Source organism: Schistocerca americana, chromosome 1 (assembly GCF_021461395.2).
Source record: "Schistocerca americana isolate TAMUIC-IGC-003095 chromosome 1, iqSchAmer2.1, whole genome shotgun sequence".
Taxonomy (NCBI): Eukaryota; Metazoa; Arthropoda; class Insecta; order Orthoptera; family Acrididae; genus Schistocerca; species Schistocerca americana.
In genome coordinates, this window is record NC_060119.1 from 691,114,594 (window position 1) to 691,139,728 (window position 25,135).

Genomic DNA, 25,135 nt, shown 5'->3' on the forward strand with positions numbered 1-25,135 from the left:
TATCTACCAGCACTTTCTCGTTTGGTAAGTGACAGCATCTTTGTTTTTTAATATATTTTTCCCATGTGGAATGTTTCTTTCTATTATATATGACCACAGTCTCTACAACTCATCATCTCCACTATATGGTACGTAGCAATTATCCCTTTAATTATATTTTTTGTTGCAGTCCATCCAGGATTTCCTACTGTTATGTTGTGGAAGGGTACTTTAACATAGTGATTGAGCTTTGTGTTAGTTCCATCATGTCCAAGTCTCTTCATCCTTGCATAAATACTGCAACCCTCATCGATTTAAACCTGATTACTGTAATCTAGCCTTGGTCTCCCTCTACAGTTTTTACCCTATCTTCCACTTCCCAACATTAGCAAATTAACTTGTGTCCTATTAATCTATCCCTTCTTTTAGTCAGTTGGGCAGTAAAGCTCTTTTCTCCCAAATTTGATGCAGTACCTCTTTATTATTTACTTCAGCCACACATCTAATTTTCAGAATTTTTCTGTAATGCCATATTTGAATCATTCTCATCTCTGTTGTCTATACTACTTATTGCCCAGGTTTCATTTCCATATAAGGCTACACCTCAGTCAGATACTTTCAGGTGAGAGACTTCCTTACACTAAAGTTTTCCATATTAAGAAATTTCTCTTTTTCAGAAACACTTTCCCTGCTGTTGCCAGATGACATTTTATATTCTTTGTCACTCAGCTGTTGTCAGTTACTTTGTGTCCCAAATAGAAGAGCTTGTCTGTGACTTTTAGTGTCTAATTTCTTCATGACTGCCCAATTTAAGGGGGTATCCCTCTGACTACATAAAAAATAGGCGATTTTCATGGGTTTCTTTTTTCCCCAAATAAAATAGAAAGTACTACTTACATCTGAAGTGAGAGTGTTATTCCTTACACTTTTTTCTCTTGTGTCCATGTCGGACACTCCCTGTAACTGCTTTACCAGACAGAAGGACCCCTTGCAGCCAGATCATTGGTCATTGGACAGAATTCTCAAAGTCGTTCTATTACGCCTGTAACAAAACAATCTTGTGTAAGTCATTTTCAATATATTTTCTCGTGGAATACATAGAATAATTGAAAAATATTAAGTTGTAATGAAATGGAGACATGCTGAAATAAATGCCATTTTCCTCACACACAAAATCGAGACAACAATGTGCACCAAAAACAGACTTCTGAAGATATCTTAAAATGGATACATATGCTGATAGACAATTCGGTTTACAATGCCAACAATAAATTCTGATGAGAATGTTGTACTGTTCTGAAGTTACGTTTCCTGCCAATTTGAAAAATTTGGTTTCAAGAAAAACGTTTAAAAGTTTTGCGTTACATTTGTTTACCTAAGTTATATACTTCTGCACCACACAGCAACCCTTCCAGATCCAAAAGTAGGCACTTCTCCATCTTCTTCACAGCCATGATGATCCTGCGTGCCTTGTTGGCAGCTTCAGCCACCCTCTGCTCTGCTGACGCAATCCATGTTTCATCCCCTTTTGTGCAGAAATTGTAAGAGGCTGGTCCATTCTGAAGTTTTAGCATGTTCATAATTTCTGTAATGCTTGTCAGGCTGTCACTGAATTTACATACTGCCACATTGCCAACTAATTCCCCCCCACTATGAATGGTTTACAGAGACACTTTTTCACAGATCGCCATGTAACTCGATAACTGAGTTTCTGGCGTACTTGGAATGAACACTGCAATAAAGTAGACATGCCAAAGAACATCTTAATTTGACTACACTTCATTACTCTTGTTTACTTTTGTTGGTATTCATTTATTTTCTTTCTGTATTCACCTTACAATGTCATTTCAAGACAGTATCCATCCCATTCAGCTGACCTGGCAAGTTTTTTACTGTCTCAGAACTGCAATATCATGAACAAACCTTAAAAATATTACTTCTTCTCCCTGAATTTAAATCTCTTTTCCAAATTTATCCTCAGTTTTCTTTGCTGTTTTTTCAGTGTACAGATAGAATATCATGGCCAATAGATTTGTGCTGCCTCAATACATCCTGAGTCCTTTCACTTCTGTGATACACCATTGATAGTAATTCCATCCTAAAATATTTTCAAAACAGAGCTCTTAGTTTACTGTCCACTTCATTTTCCGTTTCTCTCCCAAGACCTGCATTCCATGCAGATGGTACTTTCTGCACTACTTCTGCTCCTAATTCTGGTTACTGCCCATGTGCTTTACGGAGTGTAAAGTATTTTATATTTGATTTTCAGAGTGAACAGCCCGCAGTGCAAGACTGGTAAAGTTAACAAAGACCATTTGCTTTTGAGATTCATGAACAAATTTTTGAAGAATTTAAGCTGACTTAAAGTGACGTTACAGATATTTGGCTAGATTTTGTCGACAAGTGCCTACTTTTGTAATCTTTCTCGTACAGAAGAGTGAGAACCAATGGCTGCCAATGCCGTAGTCAGACAATTTGAACATAAGATACCACAAGAAACATCAAAGTACGTAATCTAGTGCTATGATTATAACTTACCTGAAAACTAAAATTAATTACAAACTTAACATATTAGGTTATGTATAATATTTATTTGGGAGGAGGGGAGGGGGGGGGGGGCTGTGTAACAAGTTTTCCTAGGCCATCACAAAAACAGTAGTTTGCATTTATGACCTCAAAATATATGCTGTGTGTGTGCAGTCATGTGTGAGAATACTTTCAGGACGCAAAAAATGTGGAAGTATGGTGATGTAAGTGGACATATGGTATAACCCAAGTAAAGTATTATCTGGAGCTAATCACTAATCAGTCAATTGATAATGTATGTTTTCTCATTTTATTTGGTTCCAAATTAGCAAACAAAACTAAAATCGGTTTTGCTTATACCTTAGAATTTTGTGAGAGGGATTTTATTATGTTAGTGAAGTAGCCTGTCATTCACGAATCAGACACCTATCCTACTGTAGCTAACATATTCTGATTGTAGTTTCAGTGAAGTTTTAGGTTCGAAAACAGCAGTCAATTGAAACCATTAATATTACAAAAATATTCATACTCGGTTGTCAGGTCTGCAATTACCGTGAAAATTGTGAACATGGAAACTGACAGAGTAATATTTCTGCGAATTGATTGATCTTCATTTCAGGTGAAGATGTGAAAGAATGTGCAAGGATTGTAAAAGATGTTCTTTGCAGCCTAGAAGATGCTGGTCTTGATATAAAAAAACAACAGTGTAAGTTTACAGTGCTTTCATTGAATATGTCATTATTGTTAACTTAACATTCAACAATGCAGTTGCCAGTGGTAATGTTTCAAGAAAGTGTAATAGATCATTGTATATGCATCATATAAGCTTGTAGTGTTAATGTGTCAATCTGGCTTCAAAATACATTAAAGATAATGTAGGGTACATGTAACCTAAGACCATTGAGACTTAAAAGGCAGAAGCAGAAAGTAACATGGGAAAATATAAGGGCAAAACTAAAAACTGTGAGGGAACTTCCATTAAACATATGGTATAGTGGAGAAGAAAAAACTAACAAAATTCGTCATTGTACACAGTCGGCTTTCTCTTGGTTGATCCATGTGTGCAAAAATCCTGTATTAATAAAATTCATGTGTGAAATAAAATCTTCATCATCAAAATAGGATAACCAGTAGTCATAATATAACAGTTTTACAAGAAGAAGGGAGGGGAGAATTCTTCCATTCTGAAGGCAATTACTGTGCTTTAATTTGAGGATTTAGTAAGCAACAAAAGTGTACTGAAACACTATATTTGCATTTTGCAGGGTATGTAGGTTGTCAGTATTTTCTACATGTAACAAAAATCACTTTTGTGGTTTATATTTCTTTAATATTTTAAATAAAAACTTCATTTTTTTTCTTTTTTAATAGCATTTATCTTTCTACATTTGTTGTTCCATCCTCAGTCTCTCTTTAATAATATTTTTCATATTTGCATTTCTGTCATAAACATTCATAATAATCTTATTTATGTAATGTATCCTTGTCTGTCCCTGAAATTTTTGTCCTCCATTTCTCCTTCTAATGTTGAGTTAACTATTCTTTGGTGTTCTATTAACAAGTTCTTTCATTTGGCGTTAGTTTTTCACAGGCCATTTTCTTTTGCAACTTTTATCAGCTTTTCTTCACTTTTTATCTCCATACCCTTCTATGACAGTACATTTTAGATGTTTCCTGTTTCTTCATTGCCACTTGTCATATGATCCATGTTTCATATCTACTCAGTTCTGTTCTTCAGGCTGCTGTCTGACAAACATTTTGCTCAGTCACTTTTCAGTATTAAACAGTGGCAAGTCCAGGCTGGAGTACTAAGAAAAGGGTAGATTCCTACTGACCACAAAGAGGAGGAACTGAGTTGCATACAGGCACAATGGAAAAATAATGCAAGAAATACATCAGCTTTCAGACAAAATTCCTCTTCTGAAGGTGTTCTAGCATTCTTTTTGCGTTGTGCATGCCTCTGACTCAACGCCTCATCTATGTGGTGAGTTGTGATTTCAATACTAGATACTAGTAGAATGATCTTATCTGATTCCTTGGGTAAATGTAAGGCTGAAAGTTCAAAGAACTGGGATTAAATTGCCAGCCAGTCTAAGGATTTGTTCTGATATTTATCATTTCTTTCACCACTGGCAATGATTTGTTAATTTGAAAAGTACAAAGCTCCTTTGCTGTTCAGAGTCCACACTTAACAGCAGGCCTCCTACAACTTGCAGGGTACGTCATTTCAAACATTATAGTATATCATCTCCGATAGAACAGTGCCCAACAAAGCATTGCAGTGTTCAAACCAGCCTCTGGGTTGAGGAAAGGTTTGCATAACTTAGTGGAAAAAAAATACTTCTTTGCTTGAGGCAGTCTGCTATCGAGACATCACTTGGTTTGATCATCTTGGGTAATTTTACTTCATAGGCAGTAGAATTCTTTCCCCACCTTTATCATATATTCTCAGGTATAACATTTAACCTGTTGTTTTTGGGTTTATTATTATTTATCACCTTAATTTTTATTTTATTTATTTATTTATTTTTTTTTTTTTTGTCATCTAAATTCTAAGCTAAGTAGGCTACCTGTTCCATTCAACAGCTCTCTCATAAGTGTCTCTCTTTTCTGTTAATTGGATGTATGTTCTTAATTTGATATATTATTTGCTTTGAATCTTTTATTGTATTTATGTAAGTTACATCTAAACTACATACAATTTGATACATTCCATCTCATTGCTACTTGGATCTACAGAACACAAAATAAATGTGAGGCAAAATGCAAAATAGGCCCTCTTGTCAGAAATTTTCTATTTTGACATATTAATATTTTTAAATTAAACATTAAATTCTGAATAATTTGGTGCAACAACCATGATTGTATAATTGCTTTTAATTTACAGACATTTCAAGGTTATTAAATGGAAATGGTCATTTGAGGAAAACACATTCAAAAGGTCAAAGTAATGCAGAACCTTTATATTGTACATTTAAGGAATCAATTTAACACCAAAACAAGATTTAAATTACCAAAACAAACTTTAAATTACCAAAACAAACTTTAAATGCTCTCTATTAAATAGTATAAAAATGTGTTCCACAATTCTTCAATTTGACACCTTAAATTGAGCGTTTCCAGCCCTTCTTCATAGGTCCAGGAACTGTTTGTGGATCATCAGGCTCAGGACTGGTAGCTGCATTACTGTTGCTTTCAGCAAAAAGTTCAATTTCAACTTGAGGATGTAAAAGACTTTGAATTCCTATTTACAGCATGGTCTCATGTTTCCGAGGAGGTATTCTTGACATTTCCTTATCATTCCATCTGGAGCCACTCCATCAGGAAATCTGTTGGGACATCTTCTAACGGGAATGTCGTGTGCATGGACAAACTCAATGTAATGTCGATTTTGCGATATGCTTTTACTTTGCATTTCTACATTGTACTCACAGAGATTGTCTCGAGTTATGAGTGGCACTTTCTTGGAACTATTTAATCAGTTGTGTATTTTTACAACTACACCTTTTTCAGTTTCAACCATCACAGCAGAATTAACATTAGTTATTGGTGTTGTGTTTTAACAAACAGCTTTCTGAAAGGTTAACTCATTCTTCTTTTTCAGGGAAATCCTCATCTTCACTTAACTGATCACTGCTTAAACTTCTTTCAGAAAAATAATCTCCATTCACATTATAATCTTCATCACTGATATTATTGTAATTGTTGAAACCTATCTTATTTAATATTTGTGAAACTATATCTTCACTGATTTCTACTAGACACCCAACAGTCAATCATAGGTAGACATATAAAACTTTATTATCACTAATTTTAACAAGACACTCAACAAACAAGTGAAAACAAACTCAGTCAGGTGTGTTGTGCTGCTAATCAGTTTGCAGTTGCTTGCATCGTTTCCAATACATGTTTACAGAAGCTAAATACAGTACGGTAAATGTTGAAAATAAATAACCATTCATAATAACTAACACTTAAAAAAATGCACAGAGCAACAGTTGGAATATCAGCAATATTACTGTCTCATAAACCTACAAATAAAAAGGGACGTGTAGTCAGGGCAGATATTATTGTTATCAGGAACAGACGCCTCAGTAGCTGCTAGCATTCAGGAGAGACTAGTTTCCAAAGTGATGTGTATCAGCTAAATTGTATTAATGAAAAGGGACCTCTTGTCAGCTCTGTTATTTTTCCATAGGCGACAAAGAGATACCTGATTATAAGGGTTGACATTCCCTAATTTAATGGCAGATTTGAGTGTTTTATCTATTTCAAATTGTTTTATTGTTGATTGTATAGCTTAAAAAGGGGAAGATAAAGTATATTAAATTGGGAAAAAACGTATAGTTTTGAAAAAAAAATCATTTGTTTTGATACTACTGAAGAATTGACTTTGCCAACAAGAGCTCCATTTTTGCTTTCTGCCTCACAAATAAAATCTGCCAAATGATCTGATTTCTCTCACAGAATTAAACATTGTATTCCAACTTAAATTTTCAGTAAGTACGAAGGTACTATGAATACATTTTGTTTGTTCTTCCTTGTATTGTCAATGTATGCTTTTAATGTATGAAATGTTGCACTGCTAGGTCTCAGATTGATGTGCCCATATCATCTTCAGTAGGTTGATGGATACAATTCTGTGCAAACCTGATATAAACTTCTTGTTTCGTAGATTCTTGAATAACAAATAACATTTAGGTTCCTGTAGTTCTTGTCAGTTTTAATAAATGTAAAGTATCTTATCATCTCTGGTAGTGGCAGCTTGTTTGAATTCAAATAATTCAGTGGTCTGTTTATTCTGCAGTACAAGTAGTTCCAATAGTAGAGACTTTCCATATATTTCTTCCATATATCTGCCCTGTTTTTGCACTCAGTAGCAGTTTACACCACCAACTTCATGTTGTAAATTAACACTTTTACTTTTCACTACCAAAAGTGTTTAATTTTCCTTTTCAGGTTTATTCTTTTCTTGCTATCATATCTTTTTGAGTTTATTTACATGCCCATCTTCTTCATTTTGACTTCGTCCCTGTAGACTCTGTGTGGATTTTATTTCTTAGTAACTCATACTGTTGGCCTCCCATCACATCCAATAAAATAGGGTAAGTTTGATTTGCCCATGGTTTTTTTTACCTCTGAATTTTGCTGTTCCTTTGGTGTCCTATTCATCCATAATTTGCCCATCTTTATTACGTTCCACTTTTCTAACACCAGTATTTTCAGAAGACTGTTACTTGCCTGGTGGGCACTAACTTGTAGAATTTCCACTTTCTCTCATTCTATCTTAACTTTTTCATTTCCTCTACTGCTTATTCTTTTGAATTTCTGTGCCCTTTTCCTTGACTCAAAATTATGATCTAAATCTGCAGGGTGCAGGGAAAAATAAAACTGATAAATAGGTGAAAGCTGAGTAGACGTCGTTGGATTGAGCAGAATATCCAAAATAAATTTTACAGTGGAAGTACATAAAATGACATCCATTTGGTGACGAGCATGTGAAAGTGTCTGCACTCAACCAAACTGTTACTGCTTTTTAGAGCATAATAGTTACTTAAATCAACTCATAATAACTGTTTAGTTTAAACAGGCAGAGCTAGGCATACTTCACATTCTTATTCACATCTTACTGAAATAGATAGAACTGTTCTATGATGTCTACTGGTACAGCTTAACTATTAAACTGTACTAAAAGTATCTTAATGTGATTAATTTGTTAAAATAACCAGGGCCACTACAGAATCAGAGCTACAGTAAAGTTTTAGACTTACATTGTTTGGTACAGTGTATTTAACAACAAAGTCTAAAGACAATAGGTTTTTAATTTTTGTTAATGCTCACACAATGTGGATGAATTTTTATTCAAATAAGTACACTAGTAACAGTAAACGAAGATACTGCTGAAAAAACAACATATAAATCGCATTTTAAAATTTCTTTTTTTCCTAAATCGGGGTTTAACCATAACTGCTCAAAATTTCTGTCTCTGACATCACTACAAAGTGAGTAGGATATTCCTCATTTCAGGGTACGAAATGAGAAATGTCTTACCCACTATCCACCCCACCTCACCCACAGTGGTATTCTGCCACCCACCAAACTTACACAATATCCTCATCCATCCCTAAACAACCCCTGCTCTCAACCCCTTGCCTCATTTCTCATATCCGTGTAACAGATCTAGATGCAAGACCTGTCCCAACCACTCCAATTCGGTCTCAAACAGCACCTATCCCATCAAAGGCTGAGCTACCTGTGAAACCAGTCATGTGCTATACAAGCTAAGCTACAACCACTGTGCTGTATTTTATGTGGGCATGAGAACAAACAAGCGTTCTGTCCACATGAATGGCCACCAACAAACTGTGGCCAAGAAACAGCTGGATTACTCTGTTGCTGAGTACATCACTCAACACGATGTCCTTCATTTCAATGAATGCCTCGTTGCCTGTGCCATCTGGATCCTTCCCACCAACACCAGCTCCTCTGAAATGCTTAGGTGGGAACTCTCCATGTAATATACCCTATGTTCCCGTAACGCTCCTCGCCTCAACATTCCTTAGTCATTGTCCTTACCCATCTAGCCCCTTCTCTCTTCCCATCCCAGCACTGTAAAACCCTCTATTACTCCAAAGCACTTACAGTCTTTTTACTTCTCTCATTTTCTGCTACCCCCTCCACCCTGCACTTGCCCTCCATCTAACATCTAGCTGCACCTAGCTGCCGTATCCACTCTCCACCTGTTGCGTGTATGCTCCCACAAGCACCACTTTACCGTCCCCCTCCCCATCCAAGCCACCTCCTTATCCCCGCCACCCAGTTGCCTCTCCTATTGTATGCTGCTGCTCACAGTCTGACCACAGTTGCCAGAAAATAATGTTTCTGCACATGCACGTGTGTGTGTGTGTGTGTGTGTGTGTGTGTGTGTGTGTGTGTGTATTTCCGACAAAGGCCTTGTCGGCCGAAAGCTCCACTTTCTGACAGTTTTTTTGTTGTGCCTATCTGTGATTCAGCATTTCCACTATATAGTGAGTAGCAACTATCCTTTTCATAATATTGTTATGTTCCATCAAGGATTTACAATGTTAGGTAATATAAAATATACACAAGAACCAAGTGGGAACAGTAAGAGTGGACCAAGAGAGAAGTGCTCAGATTAGAAATTGTGTAACACTGGGATGCGATTTTCCTCCTCCACTGCATAGCATTTTATGAAAGTAGCTCATGGACAGTTGAAAGACCAGAAAAGAAGTGAATTGAAGCATTTGAGATGTGGTGGTACAGAAGGATGTTAAAAATCAAGTAGAATGACAAGATAAGAAATGAGGATTTCTCTGCAGAGTTTGCTAAGAAAGCAATATGTGAAGAACATTGACTAGAAGTGTCGGGACAGCCAGATATGCATTAAGACGTCAAGGAATAACTTAAGTGGCACTAGAGGGAGCTGTTGGGGACAAAAACTATGGGGCAAGATGAAGATTGAAATACATTGAACAAATAACATAGACGAAGTCATGGCGGGCTACATTAGATCAGGCAGAGGACAGTAAATGATATCAAGTTTGTGAGCTATTGCTCTGCTGCAAGCTGAAAGTATTATTTTGAAGTGGTGGAGTTCCTCTTCATCAAATTCGGGGCTGCTTGTTATGTCTAATATCTTGCACTCTCCATTTTGGGTGCTAAAATACTTTTTCCTCTGAAGTTTTGGGCCACAGACTCACAGATCGAAAGACTTTGGTTGATGGTAACAGGTGTATGTGAAATGTTCAGCATTCAGTCTTCTTTTCCCCAAAACGCATCAAGGCACTGCTGCATAAGCTATTTGAATGTTGATCAGCTAGTTTTTTGTGTACCTGGTCATAGTGATAGTAACATGATGCAGCATACAGCTACAAGTGAACTGCAGCACAGCAATCACTGTATAATGCACCAGCAGCATAGTAAGAAATAACTGCAATGCTGCTTGTTTGCCTGACAAACTTCCATATATTTGTTGCAAATTCACTGTTATGGGGGTATGGTCATAAGACCACAATGATTCATTTCCAGCATATTTATTTGACAATTGTTTCTTGATTTAATACTCACTACCTGAGTACAGCATTTGACTTCTAAAGCTTCACCTAATTATTAATTAGTATTGTCTTTCAGTTTTTCTTCACCCTTTCCAAACTCTTCTTCTCCTGTTGCGATTTTGTAAGAGGGTGCTCATTTCAGCCAGTTGCCTCTGTCCTGAAAGATTAGAAGCGTCTCTACCATCTTATGCAGGGTGTTACAAAAAGGTATGGCCAAACTTTCAGGAAACATTCCTCACACACAAACAAAGAAAAGATGTTATGCGGACATTTGTCCGGAAATGCTTAATTTCCATGTTAGAGCTCATTTTAGTTTCGTCAGTATGTACTGTACTTCCTCGATTCACTGCCAGTTGGCCCAATTGAAGGAAGGTAATGTTGACTTCGGTGCTTGTGTTGACATGCGACTCATTGCTCTACAGTACTAGCATCAACAGGTTAGTGTTAATCACGAACGTGGTTTTGCAGTGAGTGCAATGTTTACAAATTCGGAGTTGGCAGATGCCCATTTGATGTATGGATTACCACAGGGCAACAGCCGTGGCGTGGTACGTTTGTATCGAGACAGATTTCCAGAATGAAGGTGTCCCGACAGGAAGATTGGCGTCTTAGGGAGCACGGAACATTCCAGCCTATGACCACGACTGGGGAAGACCTAGAACAACGAGGACACCTGCAATGGACAAAGGAATTCTTCGTGCAGTTGACGATAACCCTAATGTCAGTGTCAGAGAAGTTGCTGCTGTACAAGGAAACGTTGACCACGTCACTGTATGGAGAGTGCTACGGGAGAACCAGTTGTTTCCGTACCATGTACAGCGTGTGCAGGCACTATCAGCAGCTGATTGGCCTCCACGGATACACTTCTGCGAATGGTTCATCCAGCAATGTGTCAATCCTCATTTCAGTGCAAATGTTCTCTTTACAGATGAGGCTTCATTCCAACGTGATCAAATTGTAAATTTTCACAATCAACATGTGTGGGCTGACCAGAATCCGCACGCAATTGTGCAATCACGTCATCAACACAGATTTTCTGTGAACGTTTGGGCAGGCATTGTTGGTGATGTCTTGATTGGGCCCCATGTTCTTCCACCTACGCTCAATGGAGCACGTTATCATGATTTCATACGGGATACCCTACCTGTGCTGCTAGAACATGTGCCTTTACAAGTATGACACAACATGTGGTTCATGCATGATGGAGCTCCTGCACATTTCAGTCAAAGTGTTTGTACGCTTCTCAACAACAGATTCGGTGACCGATGGATTGGTAGAGGTGGACCAATTCCATGGCCTCCATGCTCTCCTGACCTCAACCCTCTTGATTTTCATTTATGGGGGCATTTGAAAGCTCTTGTCTACGCAACCCCGGTACCAAATGTAGAGACTCTTCGTGCTCGTATTGTGGACAGCTGTGATACATTACACCATTCTCCAGGGCTGCATCAGCGCATCAGGGATTCCATGCGACGGAGGGTGGATGCATGTATCCTCGCTAACGGAGGACATTTTGAACATTTCCTGTAACAAAGTGTTTGAAGTCACGCTGGTACGTTCTGTTGCTGTGTGTTTCCATTCCATGATTAATGTGATTTGAAGGGAAGTAATAAAATGAGCTCTAACATGGAAAGTAAGCGTTTCCGGACACATGTCCACATAACATATTTTCTTTCTTTGTGTGTGAGGAATGTTTCCTGAAAGTTTGGCCGTACCTTTTTGTAACACCCTGTATTTTTCCTCCAGATAGAATTATTCATTAGTACTGCCTACCATTCTCTCACCGCTATTTCTTCCCCGCCCTCCCCCCTCCCACCCCCACCCCCCCCTCCCAAGAAGAAAATGGGTTGTGGTTACACCTTTTACCTATTTTCCTTCCAACTAGTATATATATTTGGAATAACAATGTATCTAATCAAGAAAATATGAATAATAGTAAAAAGTAGATGTTTGATTGAGTCCGTACTGAAAGCAAAATGATAGATAATGTGAGAGAATTTTATGAGAGAGGGGATTGTTCACATAGGTAAGATGCAAGAAGAAAGGAGACATTTTAAAATTAAGGTCAAAAAAATCCAGTATCCCATTACCTGCTAAAAAGGAAAATTATAGCACAAATTCTCCATTCTCACCCTTCACCTCATTTTTTCTACACACTTTTCATCAGATTTTCCTTTCTTATCTTTTTCTCCCTCATCCCCCCTCCCTCATGCCCTCGTGTGTTTGTGTGTGTGTGTCTATTCGACACCTGTTTCTATTGAACTTACGTGCGCATGAATCTTTTTTATTTTACAATCCTGGTTCTCTGTCAAAATTAATACATAGAAATTGAATTAGGATTGTGATTTGGTTGTACTCTTAATAACTGATCTGCCTTCATTTATAGTTCCAGATCTCAACAGTTCTACCTTACATAGAAGCTTAGCAACAGCCCTTATGTATGATAAGAGTGGCAGGAGTCTTATGGATGATGGTTATGAAGATGAGAAGGTAAGACATCACATCATCATCCTTTATGGATGTTGCATTACTTGAATCTGTCCACCGTTAGTTTGTAAGAAAATATTTTATTTTGTAAGTACATGCGCATTTTAAATTTATTTAGATAAGCTGTTTTGCATCAGAATCTGTTGAAAAGGTAACTAAAGTCATGAAAGGTAGTTCATGTCTTATCCACAAGTTGCTGACTCCTACCTCGACTAATAAATTAATTGCATGTTGGTAACGGAAGGCATGTTCCATGCACAGTTGTTAACTATTGTTTTCAAACAGAAATGAAGATGTTCATAATACATTAATCATATGGATCATTTGTCATTCAATTTGTCACAGGCTATTTAATTAATTATGAGAACCTAATTCTAAACAATGATGATTACTGTGATTTTAACTTTTACTGTCAGTAGGACTGTGAAGGGGGCTGAACTATTCAAATTATTAGTTGATGTATATGAAGTTATTCAGCAAAGAGCACAACATAAGAATGATAAATTCAATATTTTAATTTGGGTGCTGTAAGATGAGTTGTGTTTACTGGAAAATAAATCCGCTAACTTACTGTAGAAATCTATTTCTGGTAGGGTTCACAGTGATAGTCGATGACATTAGTTACGTTTTGCATTGAATAATCAGCTAGTGTAGAGCACTGAGAGTGGCAACATTATGTAATGTAATAGTAGAAAACCATCATAGTTGCCATCTCTTATATGACAATTATTTGCTCTCCTACCTTCTTTGTGTCTGGAACAAATGGATTTCTTTTGTATTGAGCCTGTTGAAAGATTCCACTTCAAATCTCTTATAGGCCAGAATGCAGGTGATAAAATAGGTTACTGGTAATTGTAGTTGGCCAAAACATTGGCAGTACAATGTAGTTGGCTGGGACAGTGTTAACAGTCCAAGTGTGTGCATGCCTGTATACATGTATTCTTTATTTGTTAACTCTGAAGGAGGATGCTATCAGAAGCTTAGCATTGTTTTCAGTCTTCTTTGTTGTTGTTGTTGTTGTTGTTGTTGTTCATGTAGATCGTGTTCATTCTTTGATCATTTTGTACAGTGATACAGACACATCACTTCTAAATAGATATGCAGTACACAGAATTTAGATAATATCCTACTGACCACAGAATTGGCATACAACACCGTGACCTCATTGGAACATTCAACTGCTATCATGGGACACAATACACTAAAGACTTGTATTGTAGTGGCCACACAGTCAACAGTAACAGCTGATAACCACTACCTAGAGATTATCACTTGTAGATATTCAGTTGTCTCCACACGATTGTTTGGCTTCTAGGCCCCAATTTTGAACAATTGTAAAGGGCACCCAGAACTGAGGTGCGTGAATAAGATGGTAAAAGAACACCTGGAATGGAATCTGAATCACTTACACCAGATTGTTTTTAATTGATTAGTGCAAGATTTGTCTGATAGATGACAATTGCCGTAGATTAGTGTGTAGGTACCCAGTTGTGAGTGCACATCATGGGCATGCAGTCCCACAAGTTCAAGAAGGTGGATCAGTTATGTTTTGGACTGCTAGCATTCACAGATACCGAACACCTCTCATTTCTGTCAAGGGTAAGTTGAAGGCTGTGAAGTATCAGGGCAGAATCCTTCAGACTTTTTTTTTAACCCTTAGTCAATGTTTCAGCAATGATTTCGTCTACTGAAGCAATAATTTATGAGCACACCACACCCACTCTGTTAATACCTCCATAAAGAAGTAGGAGCCAACCAAATGGAGTGGCCTACAGTATGTGCCGACTTGAAACCAATACAACTTGCTGACATAAGTTGGGACTTGCAGTGTGTCATTGTAAGAACCCTCTCCAAACACTGGATGACCTCAGGAGTGGGAATGACTTGAGCAGCAAAATCTTGACAACATTGTAGGTAGCATGCTTATAGAATCCAAGTGTACATATTGAATGTTACTGGTCAGAGCTGCTGGTGATAGGGGCCGTGTGTGTGTGTGTGTGTGTGTGTGTGTGTGTGTGTGTGTGTGTGTGTGTGTGTGAGAGAGAGAGAGAGAGAGCGGAGAGCGAAATTGCTTTTTTGAACGTGTGTGTGTTTTCTTTGCTGAAGAAGGCTTTGACTGAAAGCTACAATGTATAAAACAGTAACAGTCTTTTCATTGTGCCTGTCTGCAACTCAACGGGTCATCTTTACAGTTAGTAGCAATCTATCCTTTTCCTAATATTTTTTAATTTTACCTAGATATAGCTCTTCATTCCACAGATGCACAATTTCAAACAGCTGCCTTTATTTTTGTTTCTGTTTCATTTGTCACAAAAGATGTTTTTTGTAGTTTCGTAAGGTTTATCCTTTCATTCTCTGCTCCAGTTGAATCTAAGGCCACACACATTCTCAGATAAGCAGACAGAGCAAAACCCCTTTTGAGCAGATTACATGCCAAAAGTGACATTATGAAAAAATAGGTACTTGCAGATAGTCACTGTAGTACATTTTGATTTTAGCCAAAAGACATACATGTTTATTGTCGAGGAGGAATGTTAATGTAAATGACAAAATTGCTTGTTGCCAATGGTGACCAGAATGGTTTGAAAGATGGACACCATTTAAGTGTATCAAAAACAAAGGTTGTTGGTTGATTCTTGTGGAAATAAGTCAAAATTGTATAGGTGTGAAAATATATGCTTAATGTAAATGTTTACTGCTTGGGAAATTTATGAACAAAGTATATATATCGTATGTATAAAACTACAACCATTTATGAATGTGTTGGTGGGAACTGCAGTCAAATAGATACTTGTGCTCGAAGAAGGGCCTGCTGTGGATACACGTGCACTTCGTTTTGCATTAGAATTTACAGTTAAGGGAACATTGGAGTATTGAAAAGGATATTAAGAGTTCCAACTAATCATCATTCTTTTACATTTGGTGTTCCATAGATCATACAATGAAGGAGAGCCTTCAATCATATAAGATGAGTCAATTTATTCACCAATTGGCAGGAGCACCCACTGCAGGGTACTTCTGTAAAGTATAATTATATCTAATTATGACTAGCACTAATTTTCCACATTGAAAATTATGGGGGTAACTTCTATATTTCTTCGTTTATAATCTGAACATTTGTATAACTTTACACACTACAGTATGCAGGGTGAAGCAAACATCATTTTTACCTCAAAAAAGTTTTGATTCAGTAAATATAATAATCTCTTTTTCCATAGAGGAATAGTGATGAGACCTCGTGAAACATCTTCATTGATCCCAAGATAAAGGTATTAACATTATTTCTTAATGGAACCATATTTTTGTTATCATTTCATACACCAAAATAGCAGATCTCTATGATGAAAGTTCAGTAATATCACTTTTTTGTTTGTTTGACAAGAAATTTTGGAGAAAAAAATTATTATAGGGATTTATGTACTATTATTGTGGCCGTTCGAATGGGGCACACCCATAAATTTGCTCCACACACTGTTGAGTGTGGCATATAAACAAGACATATTGCTTGCCTCTGGTGCTATTTCCCTGGAAACATTTCATACAGGCTTGATAACAACATTAAAGAGAAGCCATTATTTTATCAAGTACATTGGGCTGAAGTATTTTTTGATATCCACCGCCCTAGATAGGGAAGATATTCCACAGATGTCTGCACGAGTTCGCACACAATTTCTTATGGTTGAACTTTGGCATGGTTGAATTTTGCCATTGTTGAACTTTGCCTTCAGTACTCAATGGAGGTATTTCTGACTTAAAATTAATTTGTGGTCTCTCATTATTTTATGTTACATTCTGTCTCGGGTTAATTGTTCCAATTAAAGTGATTGTTAGACACACACTCTTCACCAAATTACATTTTATCATAAATTTTTTCACCTTTATCTTTAAATTTGTGTTTAAGAATGCAATTATTGTTCAGTATTGTGTTGTGGAAATGATATGGAGAAGTCTTCAGAGCCAAATGTGTCTTAGAATATGATGTTATGTTTGAACCTGATACAGACATTCACATGTTAAAAAGATGTTATGTAGAATAGTTTGCAAGTCTACATTAGATACTCAACCAAGCATTGATATTAGCCAGTTATTTGTTCTAACTTTTAATTACCAATGAAATAAATGCCATTACTTGCTGTGGTGTCACTCAGCAATTTAATTTTATATATTATTTTAAGCCATGGTTAGCTGTAAAATTCTTGACTAGATGTTTTGTTTAGCTGGTTATTTCTTCCTCTTTCTTTTTACAGTTGCCAAATTCAGTGCATACATCTGATGTGAGTCAACTGGGTGCGGCTTCACTTAAAACTGAGAGCAATTTAGCACCAGTCTTATCACTTGCAAATAAAGAAATAACAACCCCATCCAATTTTGCTTTTCCTTATGCTGGTGAAATGCCATCCCATCAAATGAAAACACAAGCACCATCAGAAGTACAAGACGTACCAAAACTAATTCCTTCATTAGAGGGAGCACCACTTCAGTATGGACATACTAAAGGAACAGAAGGGAAAAAGAGTCATGTGACAGTGCCTGCAGTACACACAGATAAGAAAAATGAATTCAGTTCCAGTTCAGGAATAGGATCGATGTCTGGAACAACATTTAATTTCATGCAGACTGCACCAGTAAACTATATGGCACATGTGCCAATAAACTACCCACACCAAATGACAATGAACTACCCACAACCTATGCCAATGCCCTATCCATACCCACAGCATGCAGCACCATTCACAGTACCCAGTGTATCTCCAGTAACTACATTGCCAAAACAAAGGTAAGAGTATTTACCAAATATACCAAATATCTTATCTCTTGTCATTGTTAGTGAATGTCATGATAGTTTATAGCCGCCTTCAGTGCTAAAATACTTACTTATTTTATTTAATAAAAATGGGTTTTAAACTATTATGTATATCGGATAGAAACTAAGTTAGTTAGTTTTTGGACTATAGAAGATTTTACTTACACTACATGACGCAAACCGAAGCTGCTGTAAACAGCAACCTCAGTTTCCTTCTGCCTGTATTCCAGGAGGGGGGGGGGGGGGGGGGGAGGGGAGTAATACGGTGGCATGAGTTTGTTGGATTAGAGCTGGCTCATAAGGTATGTTGGCTAAAATAGGTCATTTGCATTGGATGAACAGTGTTTTACATATCGTTTTACATAAATCAGTTGTAATTCTGTAATTTCCTTGTATTTTAGCACTGAAGATGGCTATTTATAGCTGAAAAACTAGATATGCAAGAATTATAAAAAAACCATTGGGATTGTAAGTGATTGCTGTATTCCTATCCTTCTGTACAATAATACAGTCACTATGCACAATGGTTCTGTATGGAATCAAAGGTATTACTCTTTAGCCATCATGTTCATAATGTTTTGTAATTGCATTGTGAAGAGTCTCTTATGTGTATCATGGTACATGCTTTTTTGCCACAAACTTCAGTGAATAAATATGAGCTATAGGTAGAATTTAGAGTAATCGTGGTATGCAATTTATATACAAACCTTTAATAATGTTTCATGTACTGAATTATTAAAATGAGAATGACAAGTCTTTATCTAACGGGGTCTCATAAGAGACTGGGAACAGGTTTCATTATTGGTTCAGAGATAATTGGCACTGTTGAACTTCAGTTCACCAGATGTGGATTCAAGTCCTCACCAACCCTTACTGTTTCTATATTCATGTTTTTCTCAGATTACTTCCCATATAAAGCCTACCTGTCCACTCCTTCTTCACTGTTTCTAGCAAATATTTATTGGAACTTTCCTTTGGTCTCTCTCCTTTCATTTACCTGTTTAAAAAAAAAATCTATCTTAGTGCTCTTCATTTTCATTGTGCAAATGCTAGACTATGGGAGTTAAGTATGTTTATTGCATCTAACATGGGTATTTTAATGCCACAGCTTCTCTAGTTGTGTCTCTTCTCATTAACTTCATATCTGATGCTTGAATTTATCTTTCTCTCTGAGTTTTTTATAAAACATATTTTGCATGAATCTGATTCCAAGGAGGAGGTGAGGTTTCTAGGATCTGTAAAGGAAGACTGTACAGTGTTAATGTTTATTACATTACATCTCAATACATTAATTTTAATAATGCATGTGAAAATAATTTTCTGCTGTTAAAATAGTTACCCGAGAGAATTCTCTTTAATTCATTGTAAAATCTAACCACGTTAGGCTACCCACCAAGCACTTAATACACTCCAGTAGGTTGTTCAATACATGGTTACTTCTGTATCCCAATCCTATTTGTGCTAATGTCAAGTGGTGACGTCCTTGTAGCAATTGTTTGATCCTCATTTTATGTTCTTTCTTTCCTTTATTTCTTGAGAAAACCAAAAATATTCGCAATGATAAATGACATTAATGGATAAATGTATTGCATCACCGATGGACACACAAAGGACACATTGCCCAGCACTTAAAACAGATCTCCTTGAAGTTTTCGGGATATCATCAGCAGCTTGTCGGTGTGGCCTTCATGCAATCTGGAGATGACATCCTCATGTGGACATATCTATTCCACACTTTTTGTAGGTAACTGATTATGGCTGTCAAGTATTTGAAGGATTGTGCTGTTCTTGATGGCATATGGAAGGCACATATTTCAATCATAGAAGGATTTGGTCTCCATAATATGTTGATATGTAGCTGACTTTTATTTTTAGTGTCAATTTTATTATATCAAACATTTTACATTTACTCTTTTGTCATTTTATTATGCCAGTGTCATCTTTTGTAAAGGTATCTTTTCTTTCTTTTTTTAAATGAGCATACAGCTATTATTGTAAATCTTGGTTCCTGAAAAATCATTAATGCTATCTGCAGTTTGGGAGTTCCCTTTGGAAACTCATTAAAAACTTTTAAAAGAAATTTCTTCATTTTTCCTGTCCACCTTTTTATTATTTTTCCTGTAGTTCTTATCGTGTTACTTAGAAGAGAATATCTTTTTGTTGAAAATACATACACTGATACTTGGCATTGAATTCAAAAGTGGCCTATGGCTGTTGTGTACTGGTTTGATGCAGCTCTTCACACTAGTCTGTCATATGCAAGCCCCTTCATCTTTGCGTAACTACTGGAACCTACATCTGTTTGAACCAGTTTTTACCCCTCACACTCCCCCCCCCCCCCTCCCCTCCCCTCTAATTACCAAATTGAAGATTCATTGGTGCCTCCATATGTGTCATATTAACAAATCCTTCTTTTAATTGAGTTGTCACAAGTTTGTTTTATTCCTGATTTGATTCAGTGCCTCTTCTTTAGAATGTTTATTTGGTTACAAAACTTCTTATTAACAATCTATTTTAGTCTGAAAATAACAGAGATATTCACAAGCACAAGACGAGGAGAAGTTATCTGCGTTACCTTCTAAAAATCTAACTTTGGCATGGTAAAGGATGAAATATTCTCTTTGTATCATCTGTATTTTATTTACATATAAGGTTGCAATCCAAGAAAGATTTCCTAATCTTTGACATTATATTCAGTGTTAATAATTTTCTCATTTTCATAAACTCTTTTTCTTGCTATTGCCAGTGTGCATATGTCCTCTCTATATCAGCCATAGTCAGTTATTTTGCTGCCCAAATAGCAAAACTCATCTACTACTTTTAGTGTCTCATTTCCTTGTCCAATTCCTCCAGTATCATCTAATTAATACTTGCACAATATGTAAGTGAATAAAATTGGGGATACATTACAGTTCTGTCTCACTCCCTTCTCATGCTTCCCTTTCATGTTCAGCAACTTTACAAATGCTATTTCTGTCAATATGTTCAGTCTATATTCTAAGATAGGGTAAGTTCGGAAAAAGTATGCACTTCCTATTAAATCACTCATATCTCCTAGATAAGAAGGTAAAAACCAACTTCTTTTGTAACAAATTATTTCTAGTTTATTTAGGAACAACATATATCAGTACAGCCGCCTAACTTTTAACACATACATTAAATGTCACATGTGTAAGACACTGCTCTTCCATACTGTCACCTCAATTGTGATATGTAGTGAAAGTGTACACACTAATATAAATCACAAGAAAATTCACCACATCCTTCATAACCTGTGTGTTTTTCATGCCACCATTGGGAACAATTATCACACTTAATCTAATCTTCCACGATACGCCTCTGTAGTCTTCACCCCACACTGGACAGTTCAAAACATCGTATCCCTCCTTGGGTTTGGACCTGGTTATTCCTGAAGTCGATGGCACGGGTAAGTCCAGATTATCCTTAGAGATTCTGTGTTGTTCAATAGTGTTATTTGTCACTTAGTTAATTTTCTGGTTTAGCTTTTCTAACCATGCATTTTTGTACAGAGACCCAGACAGAATATTGGATTTTTTTGCCATTTGCTTCTGTGTTCTTGGAAGTGGATAAATATTGAATAGGCCTACCTCTGCTTGTACATCAGCATTCTGCTTTATTTGTGTCTGTCAATCATTGAGAAGCAGCAAAGTCTGTCAGTCATTGAGAGGCAGCAGTCCGTGGGCTCTTGTTGAACTCCTTTGCTTTCTTTAGTAGTTGGAAATTCAGCTCTGTCTGCGAGTTCTACTGGAGCAAAGTCTTCTGCTATGAAGACATCCGGATTGACCCAGGAATATTCCCATTGACTCGAAGGATTTCTCAACAGTTTGAGTTGCATCTGCTCTGGAATATGCAGCTTGAAACAAGGGTCTCACATCTGTCTGTCTAATGGGTCTTCCTGGATTAGTAACAATGAACTTACCTAGCTTCCACTGCATACACTGATTTAAGAGGACCCCAGAACCTCTTGTCCAGGGACTTGTGGCTGGAATGGGAAGCTAGGGAAAGAAGAGGTATGTTGTTATCTGCAAAGTGCAATGGCTTCAAGAGAGCAATAGGATCCATGATTGTCCTAAGTGAGGAGTATAGAATCATTAGTTCGCAGGTTTATGTGCTGAGCAAAGTGTTTCAACCACTGCACAAACAGTTTGGAGTTTATGAAACCAGACTTGTAAGCCAAGGCTTAAGTCCCTACTGGGGCGTCAGAGAAGATTTCTGGCTTCATATGTTTATGAGGGAAAATCAAGACTGGTGGGATGTAAATTTCTGTGGGGTTGAAGCAGCAGGCTGCTGTTACAGTTTCTCCTCTTTCACCTTACACTGCATTGCAGACTGTTTTCTTGTCTTTTGGAGACAGAATTTTAGGTATCTTGTGTGGTAATGTTGACAGTTCTGTCTCGTCCATGTTGAAAATGAAAGATTCTGTTAGGTTGAAACTTTTTCACATCGTAGCATGACTCCAAATTATTAAAAAATTGGTCTACTTGGGTTTTGTTAAAACTCATAATTTGCTTGAAGCTGCACTCTTAGCTCAGGATTATGAAGAGATAATCCCTGTCTCTTGCTAAAGTCAGTCAGCCAATCCCTTCCTGCCAGTGTTACAGCTCGTTTGAACCTGTGATCAAGATTATTCTGCTCTGCAAAATTGAATACCAGCCTCATCATTTGTCTTCTGGTCAGACCACAAAATGGGGCATCTAGGTCCAGGCAGTGATCTGGAAGTTCTTACTCCATGACTGGATTGAACGTCTTTTGAATCTGCGTAATGATGTGGGGGCATAACTCTGTTAAGATAAATAAGAATCTCTTTGGAATTAGGTACACTGCGTTCCGCCTAAAGGCCAACAGAACACAGTACTCACTGTGGGTATACGATAACAGTAATAATAAGACAATACTTACTGCTTTTAGTCACTTCCTTAGCGTACAGCCATTTGTTCCCAAGCATTTCACAATGTTTCTTTTACTTCCCCATTAACAATTCTATTTCTTGCGTCTTCAATTATAGACTCCGTAAAATGAGCCTCCTTTCTCTTTTTCTCTTATATTTTTCCGTTTTCCGGTTCCTACATATTTGGAAATAAAATTGATTTTAAATAAAAGAAACAGCATTACAACAAAACACACACTTTTTTCTATTTAATTTAGTAATGAAGGAAACTCACATATTTTGGTCACACAAATGCATACACTAGAAAAATTGTTTTGATGCAAAGAAAATTATTCAGACAGAATGTTAGAAATGAAGGGAGTGCAGTAAGAGTACGCATGTAGTCTTTTCGGCTGCCTTATAGTGTACTCTTAACCTATGCATGACATAGTTAAAAAAAGAAGTCAAATATGGCTGTCTATTTGGTTCCGCAGTTTGTTGTGTTGTGGTTTTTCCCTAACAGAACGATGATTCTTTTGGCAAATAATTTTATTTTATAGTGCTAGAAAGTGCTTATTGCTAATGATGAACAACTTAAGGGGAGTACATATGATGAAATTGGTCAAAAAGTGACATTTTCTGATTATTATCTCTTAATAGTATTTGATCTGTCCTGAATAATTTGATGTGTCATTTGTCGATTAATTCCAATTGGAAGTGTACAGTTTATCATTTCAAAGTTAATAGCACAAGTGTAAAAAAATCCGGTCTTTCTTCATTGACTTGCTATCTCTGGAACTATTCAATCTACAAGGCTGTGGTTTTCAGCTATTTATTCCTTGAATTCATGTGAAGAGGTTGGCTGCACTGTGTAAAAAGAATTGGCAGTATTGCACATGCATCTTGTGGATTTACTTTGTGGTTGTAGTTTTTTACAGGTGTTGAACTGTATACATAGTGGTTTGGTGTACTATTACACATTCTTATTCCTCATTTCCACATGACGAAAAGAAAGAGTTCTTTTAATAAGTGACATTTTCTTGGAAATCGGCATTTGAGTGGATCTGAATCCAATGTTTATCCTTAAATAGATATTTCACAGACACACAAAAAGGACACGCCTACTAGTGCTTTGAGGAGGAAGCTTGGAAACCATGAGGATTTATTTATTGACAAAGGAGATCATGTAAATAGTTTAGGTTATGTTTTATTAGATTTGAGTGTGTTAGAACAAGGATCATGTAAGGATTGTGGTGGGCAAATTAGCATCTTTGAGGACACAACTGCAAGGACTAGACTAGCTAACAAACTTGTTGTTCAGTGAAAAGTTCACAGGCTCTCTACGTCATTTTGGGCTTCTCAAAAGTGCAAGAATGACTTGTTTGAGAGCAATGTTACATTCTATCATCAATAAATTACGGCCATAGTCATAGCCCCTGTGCTTTTCAGCATTAAATTGAAACCTTCTGGTGCCTTCAAGTCTCTTCCACTTATACTGCCTTCTTTCATGGTTCTTAACAATTTAAGGTCCAAATACTTACAAAAATTCTGGGCAGAGAAAACCAGCCATTTATACAGTTATTTACAACCTTACTGTCGCATATTTGTTTGAGGAATCTTAAAGGGCAGTACACACTAAAAATGACAAAGCTTCAAGATTTATTTCTCATCTTTATTTTAGTTCTGTGATAGGTTACAAATTTTACAATACTGATGAAGTGGTGAGGTGAGTTCGTTGAGCAGTTTCTCATGTAATTGGCTTCCATATGGAAAAGTCAGCAGAAGCAGTCTGGCATGCAGGGATGTTGCAATCAGGGATATACCAGCTTGTTTTTCTTCATTAATTTTCCAGTAGACTTGTCTTTTCTAAGCAAGTCATGCAAACCCATGTTGAATTTTGCTTCAACTTAGTTGCAGGAATTTTATCAGGAAAGTCTTGTCCTTTTGCTTATAGTGAGCCAGTATTGTGCGTTTCTGAAAGAATCCTTTCCCAATTTCTTAAGACTGTTCCCACTCAGATATTTATCCTTCCAATCCAGACTCAATTCTTCATTTAGAGTTTCCAAACATTCTTAGTCAACAAGCATGGCATATTTTAGCAGAGTTACAGGGAACATTAAAACCTTAAAGAGTACACACTTGAATCGTGCGACTATACAAGCATACAGTGACTCAGTCATGACAGCTGCTCTTAGGTTCACTTTTGAACTAACTCTATGAACTGACACAAGGGAGCAGCACCTGTCGATGGACAGGTGGTGAGACATACATACATTTTTCTCATGTGAAACATCACAATTTTCGAGCAACAGATGGCTTCAGCTTCATGAAACATCGCAGTCTGAGACATATTTGGGTGCAATCCTTTGAAGACAG

The 25,135-nt window shown here is 36.8% G+C and overlaps 1 protein-coding gene across 5 annotated transcripts in view; it reads left to right on the top strand.

Moving 5' to 3' along the window:
• Window positions 1-25,135, top strand: part of LOC124609238 — a 330,778-nt gene that overhangs the window by 278,295 nt on the left and 27,348 nt on the right. For 4 of the 5 annotated variants that reach the window (XM_047140056.1, XM_047140059.1, XM_047140057.1 and 1 more), the window contains exons 26-28: window positions 3,125-3,211; window positions 12,967-13,070; window positions 17,315-17,844. In XM_047140056.1, coding sequence (XP_046996012.1) covers window positions 3,125-3,211; window positions 12,967-13,070; window positions 17,315-17,844 — 721 coding nt within the window. The remainder of the gene's footprint in view (window positions 1-3,124; window positions 3,212-12,966; window positions 13,071-17,314; window positions 17,845-25,135) is intronic. The other variant, XM_047140060.1, reaches the window with a different exon arrangement.